Here is a 13,762-nt window from a genome sequence, read left to right on the forward strand (position 1 = left end):
AAGCAATTCGTGTTTTGATTTTATATTTCATCTGGATTTTGCAAAAATGACTAGAAAATTAAAACATTTAAAAACAATTAAAATGCGTACTTCTGTTTTAGACTAAATATGCATATTAACAAAAATTAGTGAAATTAAAAAAAAGAGTTCGGTCATGTTCAGTGAGGGAAATTAACAGCAAAAGGAATTAGGATGGTTTTTTTGTACGATATATACGCGCGATTTAAATAAAAGGCATCTTGTTTGTCGTAAAAGCATTTCTTTTCTTCAATATTTTTGATTAAATTTTGTATAAAGCCTTCATCGTCCTCCATCTCCAAATTCAAAATGATGTATCTGTTGACAAAAAGCGAAAACAGCTGATTCCGTACGGAAGATGCGACCAGTTTCGCATTTTCCTTATGCAAATGACGTTTGAAAAAACTTAACGAAACTTGATGTAAAATACATTAAAGTCGCAACATACAATTTGTGTGTATTCGGACAGTTGCTTACGCTGGCTTAAGCTAGCTTATGCACATTATAGTTAGGCCTTATAACCTGTAGGTCACGTTCTATGCCGCGCTTTGTTTTACGTACACAATTCACCATATTCAACATGAACATTAGTGCTGTGCGAGGCTACATTTTCAGCATTTTGGCGGAGATTAATTTATTGGTGCTAGGAAAGTCTGTATTGATTATATGTATTAATTTGCGTAATTTTTTAGGTATGTCCATTGACCATATTTTTATGCTTTTATACCATGTGTAACAAGTTGGGGAAAAAAAATAAATTTACAAACAGGTATACCCTATACCTAGCTATACATAGTAGCTGACCGATCAAACTTAAGTCCTTGTATGGAAAACTTCTCTATTTGATAAGATATGTGTCATCACGAAATTTTGCACTATTTCTTTATTGCCTCAAACAGCGCTATAGCCTTTAAATAAATAATTCAGATCGGCTATATCTGATTCGATCAAACTCGAATTATTAAAAAAGTTTCCAATTTGACAGGATATCTTCTCGAAATTTACGTAGATTATTATTCGGCGCTAATCAAGATAAAAATCTTCATAAATGATCTTAGTTTCCTATTAAGTAATCCTAATTCGACTTGTAGGTGGTTTCAAACAACGTTGATATAAGAAGTACACCTGAGAAAGGAGTCAACGAGCGGAAGTTAATGTTTTTGGAGCGAAGTTCCTTATGGCAGGCTTGGAGAAGATAGGGATTTTGCTGCGAGACCTAACTGAAAAAAGTGAGAGTAAAACCGTAAGAAAAAAGTATTAATTGCATACTTTTAGGCGGGCTCTAACTAAGTGTTCGCTCCCCTGCACATTTGTTCACCATTGAAAAAGTTTACGTTGCGCTTTTGTGAATAAGCTTTAGAGCTTTGAATGTGTCATTGTGTTGCCATATTCTTTCAATTCGTTTTCCTTAAAAAGTATAATTAATTGAAAACAATACATATTGGAACGAAGTTTCTTACGGCAGGCTTGGAGGAGATAGGGATTTTGCTGAGGACGGTCTACTCTGATGTGGGTTAACGTACTTTGTAAGAAAAAGAGCTCGATGATTGTAGAGAGTCTTCTTTATAGACTTGTCTAGGTCCAGAACTAAACATATCCCAAAATTGAAGTTTTTATTATTAAAAAACAAACACTGAACAGTTATAAATGTGGTAGTTTCAGATTGTTGGGGGGATTAAAATCATTTGTATGGGCACGTCCCAATCTTTTGAGACCCCACATTATCAGCTGGAACGTTTTATATTCTTGCAACCAGTTACTACAGAGTATTATAGTTTTGTTCACCTAACGGTTGTACGTATCAACTAAAACTAAGCGAGACAGATATAGGGTTATATATATGTATATAAATGATCTGGACGAAGAGAAAAGTTGAATTTCGGTTGACTGTCTGTCCGAAGACAGATCGCCACTAACCGAAAATATATAAAGTTCCATAACTAAGCGCTCAATTAAGATATGAAGCTGTAAGCACAAGGAATGGCAGTAGCTAAGGGCACCTGTGGGCACAATCTTTTGAAAAAGTGGGCGTGACCCCGCCGTCTAATAATGTACATAGCTCTTAAACCACTTAAGCTACAACAACCAAATTTGCCGAGTATAAATCTTATAAGAACTCCTACTTTTAGTACGTGGCATTCTTCTTACATTCTTATGTAACATATTGAAAATGGTCAAAATCGGACAACAACCATGCCTACTTCCCATATACAGTGGAGTCTGGATATAGTGAACTAATTTCTGCAAGGCCTGTTCGCAGTATCGAGGATCTTCACTATATTAAGGTTAACATTTTTTTTTAACTTGGATTATTAGCTTTCAATTCATGTTTGTTTATGTAAACAAAACAGGCTATATGTATAAAGTAATTTTTTGAAAAATACATACATATTATTGAAAGAATTTACGAATAGATGTTTGCTTTTTGATATCGGAAATTGACTTTTGGACCGCTTTTTCGCGTAGACTTTTCAGTACTAGTATGCCAGCATAGTCAGTGGTGTTAGCTTCAGCCCATGCAATAGCTATATCGAAGCTTTTAATGGCTTCAGTAGCTTTTATTGAATTTCCGATCTGTCCTTCGCCTTGGCTGTCATCACCAGATTCTTCAGTATCCATGGCATAATTATCTAAATCAATTTCTTCGTCAACTTGGATTGAATTCCACTTCTCAATATCTTATTCAGTGTAGATATCCTAAAACAAATAATGTTCACATAAAAACTTAATTAACAGGTGCTTGTCAAGAGGGTGAATAAAATTACCTCCGGTAATACAACTTGCAGCAGACCATGTATATCATGAACTTCTTTCCATTTTTCCTGCAATATTTTTTGACGAAGTAAGCTCAAAGGAATATCATCGTATTCATCCTCGCTTTCATTTGCTTCTGTAGTATTTAAGCATTTTAATAAAGGCTTCCAACATTTTTACTATTACATTTGCCTGCAGCTGATTCCAAGCAAGCATTAAAAATGATACAGCATCCTTTAAAGTTAAATGTTTTAGAAATTGTGTGATGTCATCCTTTCCTACAGCTAAAAGCTGGAGATGCTTTTTGTAATACAGCTTAGTTAAGCGAATCACATTTTGATCCATAGGCTGAATTAAAGGCGTTACATTTGGAGGCATATAAATCACGAATATGGATCCATCAGCAGTTTTAAGTTCATCTTCTGGAGGATGGCAAGGGGCGTTATCAAGCAAAAGGATAGCTTTGGCTGGTAATCCTTTCTGTAGTAAATACTTATGAACCTAATATCAATTAAAAACGAATAAATACTCTGCAAAAATGTCAGGAGTTGCATTATAAATGTACCTGAGGGACGAAGCAATGGTGAAACCATTCTCTGAAAATGTTGGCAGTCATCCATGCATTCTTAGAGTTCCGATAGTCTACCAGGATGTCATAAGCCTTAAAAGAGCGCGGCTTCTTGGCATGCCCAATTATTAACGGTTTGACTTTATGCTGACCAGTTGCATTTGTACATGCAAGAAAAGTAATTCTGGCCTTTTCTGCTTTTCTTCCCGGAGCTGGTTTTTCTGTTTGACTGACATACGTTCTATCAGAAAGCATTTTCCAAAACAAGCCGGTCTCGTCTGCGTTATATACTTGGTCCTCACAAAGCTTCAATTCGTAAATAATGTTTCTGAGTTTATGCTTAAAGGGATCAGTTGCCTGGATATCCGATGAAAGTTTATGCTTGCCGTTGCGTTTAAAACTCTGTTCACTATTTCGAGTTTTCGATAGTTCACTATTTAGAGTACTCAATGTAAATTTCTAGGCGTTCACTATATCGAGGTGTTCATTACACCGGGGGTTCACTATATACAGACTCCACTGTAGCATAATTTTAAATTCCACTTGACTCGTTCAGTTTCCAGTACACAAATCAAGTATCTATAAATATAACTGGATACAACTTTGCACAATTAATATCTTTAGTGTATGCCACCTTATGACCAAGAATTGTTTAAATCCATTCAAAACTGTTCAAGCCCCCAGGAAACCGTATATTTAGACCCTGGTACCTATTTTCAGATTTTGTTATGTATTCTTGTAATGTTAAAATAATAAAAAATTTATATTAAAAATATTAATTTACATTTTTTACTTAAAATTTCTGACTCTAGACCCCCCCCCCCCCTTAACATCGTATTGGATATAGTAATAGATAAGGCTACACTCGGAACGGGAGGAATAAGCTGGGGTCAAAGTAGAAGTTTCGAAGACCTAGACTATATGGAGACATTATATGTTTAATAACACACCTTTGCAAAAAGAAACCCATCAACGGGGTAAGAAACTGCAGCGAAAGTAAGCCTCGGCTAAATCAAAGAAATGCGTGTAAACACCACCTATACCCAAAACTTCCAAGTCGATTGTAGAGAACTCGGAAATGTGAAATTCTTTTAGTTACTTGGGCAAGTTATAGGCATGCACATTTGGCTTTACCAAACTTGACTATTATTTTGTTATTTTAGTTAATAATTTGAAATACAATTTTTTTTTTTTATTTTACGTAATTCATTATTTCTTAAAATACTAAATTTTCTTAATACTTATCTGTACTTAAATAAAAACTAATCAGCAAAATTTGAGAGAAAAATCATAATCAAAAAATTAAGCACAATTTTTTTTTTTTTTGCAAATTGTATCGATTCTATATTAGCCGAAGGAACTTTGTTCCTACATGGTGTCCCACGATACCACATTTCTTTTTTGTTTTTTTTTTTTTACTTTGGATTATATGTTAAATGTATTCTTCTCGTTCTTTACTGGCGTAGCCACTTCTAACAATAACGCGCCAATCGTTTTTTCTTTTTGCTACTTGGTGTCAATTTGAGATCCTTCTTCACCTAATCTCTCCAACGGAGTGGAGGTCTTCCTCTGAATCGAAAACCTTCAAGGCTAGAGTGTTCTCTTCCACCTGGACAATATGACCTATGTATGTATGTCAATATAGCTGTATATGTTCGTTGGGAGAAGGGGTTCGTTGGATTGGGAGTCCAAAGTAGAACCTGTTGACAAGAGTGATTCTGCATTGGATTCCAAGCCAGACGAAATTATGACTGTCAACAGTGACGTGCAAGCCAAGTCCCGAATGTGATGACTGCTTGCTTAATGACTGGATATATTTCGTCTTGTCGTCGTTCACTTCCTTGTCCAATCATATAATCTCTATTTAGCTCTGCATCTCATAATACTTTCTCCAGCAATAGGTTGAAGAAGTTACAAGATGGGGGAGTTCCTCTTGTCTGAAGCCTCTTTTAGTATCAAACGACTCGGATGCGTCCTTTCCTATCCTGACAGAGCTTTTGGTGTTGCTCAGCGTCAGCTTACACAGCCATATTAGGTAGAGGCAGTTCCTTTACGTGCTGTCGAAGGTGGCTTTAAAATAGTCGTAGAGGTGGTTTGTGTCAATCTTCCTTTCACAGGTTTTTTCCGTGATTTGAGGCATAGTCAAAATCTGGTCGATAGTAGATTTTCCAGGTCTAAAGTCACACTGATAAGATCCAATCTTTTCGAAGGCTGGAGAGATGTTTCCTCCATAACTTTAGTATGCTCTAACCATCAGCCGCTAGATCACCTTTTTGGGGCCTACAAAAGAATGTTTCGGTCTTGAAACCTTACGTTAATCGCCGCATTCTTTCGAATAATTTTCGGGCTATACCCCTTTCGGCCAGCTTCTCAAGCTCTTCAAGTATGGTATATGTATGGGGCATTAATTCAACCAAAGGAATGAAATTTTATATATTGAATAGGTTTTATGCAGCACATTCACTTAAGGGATCGTCTCAGTGTGAAATTTTCGAGAAATAGATATAGTATACGCTGTAATAAACATTTTCTAAAACTTTTAAATCGAAATTCAAATTATTACGGTCGGAACGTAGCGACTCCACTCTTTAAACGCGTCTTCTGAGAATGGTGCCATTTTGTTAATCCTCCAAAAACCAAAAAAAGCTTCCGTAGCACGATAGCGATTTTCTACAGATTAATAATCCTTTTGAAATTTTTGTTTTAGAAAAAAAATTTGCCGCCGCAATCGTGGTCATCGTACAGGACCTTTGTTTTACGTGTCTTTTCAACAATTTATTTAACTACTATACCCCCAATAAATAAACATAAAAAATCATTTTGTATTTGCCATGAATGTATTTATTTATAAAACTAATCGGACTGGATACGGAATAGAGCCAACAAAATGTTTGAAGATATTATGTACATATGTATGTAGTACATATATGCGAACATATCATATGCACTGAGGTCTTAAGTAATGTGGGAAGTAGTACACTTTCGCCCATTTTCTAAGTGGACCATAAAGATTGCATTATACCCGTTTTTTAAATCAAACTGTTCAAGGAGTTGCTGAAATATGCAACTCCACCTAAGCGAGAGCGATGCTGCATAACCATTTCCCAAAAGTTTGTTTGATATTTCTCTTGTAGTTTGTAAGATGTGTATGTATTTAGTCTGGTGCCATTATGGTCCATTTTTGGCAACTGCAGAACTAACATCTTTAGAATGCCAATAAACACGCGCACCAAGTTTCATCAAGATATCTAAGTTTTTCTATTGTTATCCCGATAATTATGAAATAAGTTACTCTTTATCTAACTTGATTAATTTTAGCAGTTACAAACAACCGTTAGTTGAACAAAACGACTACACTCTGTGCAATGAATTGCGAGTATATAAAAATAACCATTTAATTCGATGATGTGCGTCGTCCATTCCTATCACAGTTGAGTCAATATAAGCAGTAACGGACTCGGATTTTTAACACACAACAAAATTATTTGGAAATGTTTATGACAGTTCCAAAAACAACAAAAGCGTCGAAATTTGTCAATTAGTTTCATATAGCATTGCGATGGCTCGACTCTTGCATTTTTGAGGTCTATCAATATTCTTAAATTATTTTAAATAGAATAACAATATTTATAGAAATTTGATTCAACAGAACTTATTTAGGATTTATTTTAACTCAAATATTATTTTTATGTATATATTTTTATAGTGTACATATATATTAATTATATTATTACACGTCTATACTTGTACATATTTAGATTACGTAAGCGAATTACATCTGTCGTTTATGAATTCTGATCAGTGGCGTCTGCTTAAGTTTTATTGTTATGTTTTCGACAAAATGTAAATTATTGTACTGAAAGTCGGTAGTGAATCTGAAATTTCTTACAAGTTTAGATACGGCAATTTTTAGCGACAGCAGTGCATATTTAGACCCTAAAAATAAGCATTTTAATTACATCCATTCAATTAATAAGGAATCTATTGAAGTTCTTACCAATACAATTTCGTATACCTTTCGTAAAGGGTATATATGCATAGGAATGTTTGCTGTCTATATTTGATGGCAAGAAGTTTTCGGGATTAAAGAGGTGAGCTTCCGTTCCCCAAATATCTTCTCTGCGTTGCATATTAAATATATCTATTAGAACTTGAATCCCCTTTGGCAGAACGACGCCATTGCTTAGTTTCGTGTCTGAAAGTAGCTGTCTTCCCACTACTGGAACAGTAGCCATTACTCGCATCGTTTCGTCAATCACCATGCTAACATAGGAAAGTTTTTGTATGTCCGAATAATTCATTTCGAAAGACCCGCTTTCAGGCCACAATGAAGAGACTTCTTCAAAAGCTCGCTCCTGGCATTGAGGGTGCATTGCCAACAGAATTAAAATGTGCTTTAAAGTGGTTGCTGTCGTTTCAAACGCCTGCAGATTAACAAACAATATATTTTAAGAATATATTGTTCAACCTATGTAAAATCAGAAATAACTTTTATGTCAACCATACCCCGAAAACTATGACAATTGATTCATCTTCAACATTTTTACGTGAAAATCTTCCTTGCTGAAGTAATTCGATAGCTCGATTTATAAAAATATTGCCATCAAGCTTCAACTGATCCGGCAAAGTTTTCGTGCGTGCCGTAATTAGCTAAATTAAAAACATCGCATCATTTATTACTGTATTGTATATGCAATTTTATAAATGGTACGCATGTACTTCGTTTGAGTCGATGGACTTACATTGCCTATGAATTTGCGAATAGCCGTTTTAGACCTTTTATATTGCTCATAGTCTCCTAAAATCCAAATCATCGCTTTCATGCTTAACCACGACAATGTACCCATTTCGGTAATCGTCTCTTGAACGCTTAAAAACCATACAAATAACGTAATAATATAGGTACATATGATCATATACCATACATACATATATTGGTTCTGTTATTATTACTTATGTTGTTCATACTTACTATGGAAAAGATTGCAATAAAGACTCATCCACAGCTGAGCCATGGTGTTTTAAATTTTGACCCATTGTTGTTTCTGAAAAATAATTAAACTCTAAGATTTTATTTATTTTACAAACATTTTTTTTTTTGTTATTCTGATAACGAATTTATTCATAAAATATTGAATAATCTCTTGTTTTTTGTTTGATCAACTATCGTCTACTTAGTAATAAAATTAATGCTTAATACTTAATTTTCAAAATAAAACTTACATTATAAATATATCTGTAGTTTTGTTTTATGTTATCTTAGTTTTGTAATGTAAAATTCTAGCAAAATTTTAAAAGTTAACGAGAGCAAATCTTAAAAACTCATTGGTACGCATAGTGAATTATGAGCACAAATACGCCCATATCCACAACGCTTTTGGCCTCTGCAAAATGAGTTATTTTATCGTTTTCCATTATAAATTGATGTTATATTTAAAAATAGTCCAAATAAAATATAAAGGACTAAATTAATAAATAATAATTTTTATGTGATTAGTATCGCTTCTTTTTAAAGAAATATATTGTATATTCATTTACTGACACTTTTTTGTCGCTTCAATATTACGACTTTGTTTGCGAAATACTTGAATAAATGTAAACTAAAATAAATACTTACGGGTGGCGATTTTTAAAGTAAATTTTTGCAGTATCGGTACCAAATCCACTCCATCTACATCTGTTATAGTTTTAAAAACTTCCATTAAGTGATCAACTTCTTTATTAAAGATTGGTATAAAATTAAGCAAAATTTTATGCCCAAAAGCTGGATTCAATAATTTTCTATGATAACTCCACTCAGGCTCTTTGTTTATATAATTATAAAAGTATTGAAATTCAAATCAACCAAGTCAATATTTAGAAATTAATACGTATTACCGTTTATCGTAAACAAGCCTGGTCCAGTTGCATCCTCTACTCCCTTATACACAAAACTCTTATTGACACAATTTGGCGAAGTTAATATGTCCTTAGCTATTTGAGGCTCGCTCACGACTGCTATGGGAAATGGACCGATCCAAGATAAGAACAGACCGCCATATTCTGCCTCCTTCTCTTTCATTGAATTTAATATTTCTGAAACGAAAATTACATTAGAACTAATTATAGCAATTCTGTTATATATAAGTAAATACATAGTTATTATCAAATTAATAAGAAGAAAATATATATAGTATTATAATAATAATAATAATAAAGTAAACAACAATAACAAGAAAGTAAAGTACCAGTAAAATGTATAGTCATAACTAAATTCGGGTATAACCGAATATCTCATCCTCTCCCAATTTTCAAGCATCAAATCTTTGTACATACTTTCAGATGTTGACAAACCTTTATACTAAAAGATGTTGCGTCGCAGTTCAAAATGTATTATTTGAAAAAAACCGAAAGGATTACCTTCAAATTTGGTATATAATATTATTAATTTATATTATAGTCCGTAGATGCAATTAGTCTCACTGTTACATTTTGCTGCTTCTCTCAAATATATATAGTACATATGTAAATATATTGGCTTAATAGAGAAAAAGGCAACCAAATTTCGAATGTCATTATGTTGGGGATATAAGATTTCGAGCATTTTAGAGCGCTAAATCCAAATTCATACATATTATGGTTAAAAAATCAATTTAATTTATATTAAAATATCACAGATTTTGACAGGTTTCTATATCGCGTATTATGAGGCTAGTTATATTTATTTATAATTCAGCCGAGTTAATTTTCCGATTTTTGTATTGCTCTATTTTGTGCTGATTTTGACATTTACTGAATTTTCATTTTTTTTTAATAAATTTAAATATGATCGAGTGACAATTACCATCTCTTTGTTTAATTTGTAAAGCGTTTCCCAGGAGGGGATATCCAATCCGACCAGGCAATTCAAATATCAGTTTATAATATTTCCTACGAGACCATAGGATCACACAAAACGAAATTATAAAAGAAATGAAGACAAAATTCAGTATGGACATTTTAAAAGTTTCACTACAGCAAAACTACGCAGATATATTCCAGTGTGTGCTTATGACTAGCTGAATGAAAACTAAATGCAATTACTTAGTTACTAAAATATTCGCCTTAAGTCCAAATTTTAGAGATAAAGTATGTATGCACTTATGTATATGCATATGTAAAACTAAAACTGTATGTATATGGCAACGATTATAGAAAAATTGTTAGGCATAAAAGTAGTTCACATAAACATATTACCCTACTTGGCATATGAACTTCAAACCTACGCATCTTATACAATGGCAATAGCAGATTAATGTTAAAAAAATTTAGAAAGGTTAAGAGTCGTAAAATTTAATTTTCCCCAAATTTCACCTTTTGACCTCACATATGAGCACTCTTGTAACCGAGTGAGATAATATAATACATTCTTAAAAATAAAAAATTAGTACAAATGGCGTTTGAATTACATCATAATAAAATAACCTAAAGGGAACTTTTTACTTATAGTCATTTGTCTTTCAAGAACAAATAAAGCATACATGCGTTTAATGTTAGGGCCGAATTCATGTGACGTCACAAACAAAGCATGATAACGTTGGATGTCGGACAAACCTTGTCGCACGATTTCGTCCGACGCACATAGGAGTATTTGGTCTCAAAAACTGGACAAAATTATTTAAAGTGATTTTATGAATGAAAATTAATAAAAATGCATGATTAAATATAATAATGCAATATATTAAAATAAAACAAGTAAGGAAGGACTAAGTTCGGGTCCAACCGAACATTTTATATTGAATATATTTGAGAAGGGGGTGGTGCCGACCAGATTTTATCTATTTTTGCTCATCCCACATACTGCTAATATGCCACATACAAAAATGTTCCCTCGGTTTCATTTAGGTATCTTACATACAATCAGCAATAATATGGAGCAAGGTCAAGTGGATGTCCGAAAATCTTGGTATTAGTTATATAGGTGGGGGGTTGTGTTGGAGGGGTCTCGTTTTCGCGCAATTAGTCTCACTGTTACATTTTGCTGCTTCTCTCAAATATATGTAGTACATATGTAAATATATTGGCTTAATAGAGAAAAAGGCAACCAAATTTCGAATGTCATTATGTTGGGGATATAAGATTTCGAGCATTTTAGAGCGCTAAATCCAAATTCATACATATTATGGTAAAAAAATCAATTTAATTTATATTAAAATATCACAGATTTTGACAGGTTTCTATATCGCGTATTATGAGGCTAGTTATATTTATTTATAATTCAGCCGAGTTAATTTTCCGATTTTTGTATTGCTCTATTTTGTGCTGATTTTGACATTTACGGAATTTTCATTTTTTTTTAATAAATTTAAATATGATCGAGTGACAATTACCATCTCTTTGTTTAATTTGTAAAGCGTTTCCCAGGAGGGGATATCCAATCCGACCAGGCAATTCAAATATCAGTTTATAATATTTCCTACGAGACCATAGGATCACACAAAACGAAATTATAAAAGAAATGAAGACAAAATTCAGTATGGACATTTTAAAAGTTTCACTACAGCAAAACTACGCAGATATATTCCAGTGTGTGCTTATGACTAGCTGAATGAAAACTAAATGCAATTACTTAGTTACTAAAATATTCGCCTTAAGTCCAAATTTTAGAGATAAAGTATGTATGCACTTATGTATGTGCATATGTAAAACTAAAAACTGTATGTATATGGCAACGATTATAGAAAAATTGTTAGGCATAAAAGTAGTTCACATAAACATATTACCCTACTTGGCATATGAACTTCAAACCTACGCAATCTTATACAATGGCAATAGCAGATTAATGTTAAAAAAATTTAGAAAGGTTAAGAGTCGTAAAATTTAATTTTCCCCCAATTTCACCTTTTGACCTCACATATGAGCACTCTTGTAACCGAGTGAGATAATATAATACATTCTTAAAAATAAAAAATTAGTACAAATGGCGTTTGAATTACATCATAATAAAATAACCTAAAGGGAACTTTTTACTTATAGTCATTTGTCTTTCAAGAACAAATAAAGCATACATGCGTTTAATGTTAGGGGCCGAATTCATGTGACGTCACAAACAAAGCATGATAACGTTGGATGTCGGACAAACCTTGTCGCACGATTTCGTCCGACGCACATAGGAGTATTTGGTCTCAAAAACTGGACAAAATTATTTAAAGTGATTTTATGAATGAAAATTAATAAAAATGCATGATTAAATATAATAATGCAATATATTAAAATAAAACAAGTAAGGAAGGACTAAGTTCGGGTCCAACCGAACATTTTATATTGAATATATTTGAGAAGGGGGTGGTGCCGACCAGATTTTATCTATTTTTGCTCATCCCACATACTGCTAATATGCCACATACAAAAATGTTCCCTCGGTTTCATTTAGGTATCTTACATACAATCAGCAATAATATGGAGCAAGGTCAAGTGGATGTCCGAAAATCTTGGTATTAGTTATATAGGTGGGGGGTTGTGTTGGAGGGGTCTCGTTTTCGCGCAATTGCATCTATTTTAGGCGCAAAGATACACTGTTATGAATAAAATATGTTCTGCAATTTTCATTGAGACTTGACTCAAGTATTGGCGAATATATCCAACATGAAGTGACCTAGAAGTTCTAAAATCTTTATATTACATAGGTATATGGGGGCTAAGGAAAGTCTTGACGCGATTCAACCCATTTTTGACACAATGAAATACTATTGTCAGAAAAGGATTCTGGGTGAATTTCAATTTCATATCTCACACATTGAACGATATTTTCGTTCAAAAGTCAACTATAGGTACTGGAGTTCACATATTCGGTACCTAGAGGCTTGAACAGTTTCGGTTGCATTTAGACAATTATTGGTAAAAACGTGGCTTACTTTAAGGGAATTATTACCGCAAAATTTTTTTCCGTTATATTAATTAATTCTTTATTTGTGTACTGAAAAGTGAAAGAATTAAATGGAATTTTAAGTTGTGTTATATGGGAAGTAGGCGTGGTTGAACTTCGATTTCGCTCAGCTTCACAGAGTGACACAGGAAAATGAAAATAATGTTACGTTCCAAATTTTGTCGAAATCGAGATATGGAATTTCACCAGAAAGTGGGCGGTGCCACGCCCATTATCTAATTTTCACACCGGCTCCGATAGAGCCCCCTTATACCATCTATATACCACCCGTATAGAATAATTAGGATTAGATAGGAATAATAAATAAAGCAGTACTCATTTTATGCAACTTACCCACTTTTTTCTTTTTTCAACGCACTTCTTTAAAGAGGGGGAAAGACGGGGAAAATGTTTATGCCTATATGTTAAGTAGAAACCCTTTTGTTTACTAGGAAAAATAATTCATAGCTCGACCTCGCCCGACACGATAACAATAACACCAATTTCTTAAAAATTAAAAAAAATAATAATTTTTTATT

At 33.2% G+C, this 13,762-nt stretch overlaps 2 protein-coding genes across 4 annotated transcripts in view; one reads left to right on the top strand and one right to left on the bottom strand.

Annotated features, from left to right (window-relative positions):
* LOC105232980 (intraflagellar transport protein 88 homolog) overlaps window positions 1-13,762 on the top strand; it is a 268,695-nt gene that overhangs the window by 198,026 nt on the left and 56,907 nt on the right. The gene's annotated exons all lie outside the window — the stretch shown is intronic.
* Window positions 6,983-13,762, bottom strand: part of LOC105228261 (probable cytochrome P450 313a4) — an 11,498-nt gene continuing 4,718 nt past the window's right edge. Inside the window, exons 1-8 of one of the 3 annotated variants that reach the window (XM_049448797.1) lie at window positions 11,689-11,901; window positions 9,218-9,415; window positions 8,958-9,143; window positions 8,313-8,385; window positions 8,083-8,209; window positions 7,847-7,990; window positions 7,338-7,764; window positions 6,983-7,276 (exon numbers count right to left, since the gene is read on the bottom strand). In XM_049448797.1, the coding sequence (XP_049304754.1) occupies window positions 7,113-7,276; window positions 7,338-7,764; window positions 7,847-7,990; window positions 8,083-8,209; window positions 8,313-8,385; window positions 8,958-9,143; window positions 9,218-9,415; window positions 11,689-11,842 (1,473 nt within the window). In that variant the 5' untranslated portion in view covers window positions 11,843-11,901 and the 3' untranslated portion in view covers window positions 6,983-7,112. Of the gene's footprint in view, window positions 7,277-7,337; window positions 7,765-7,846; window positions 7,991-8,082; window positions 8,210-8,312; window positions 8,386-8,957; window positions 9,144-9,217; window positions 9,416-10,163; window positions 10,373-11,688; window positions 11,902-13,762 lie in introns of those variants that run through there. The other 2 variants (XM_011208022.4, XM_049448795.1) reach the window with 2 other exon arrangements.

The sequence above is a fragment of the Bactrocera dorsalis genome, chromosome 2, assembly GCF_023373825.1.
Source record: "Bactrocera dorsalis isolate Fly_Bdor chromosome 2, ASM2337382v1, whole genome shotgun sequence".
Taxonomy (NCBI): Eukaryota; Metazoa; Arthropoda; class Insecta; order Diptera; family Tephritidae; genus Bactrocera; species Bactrocera dorsalis.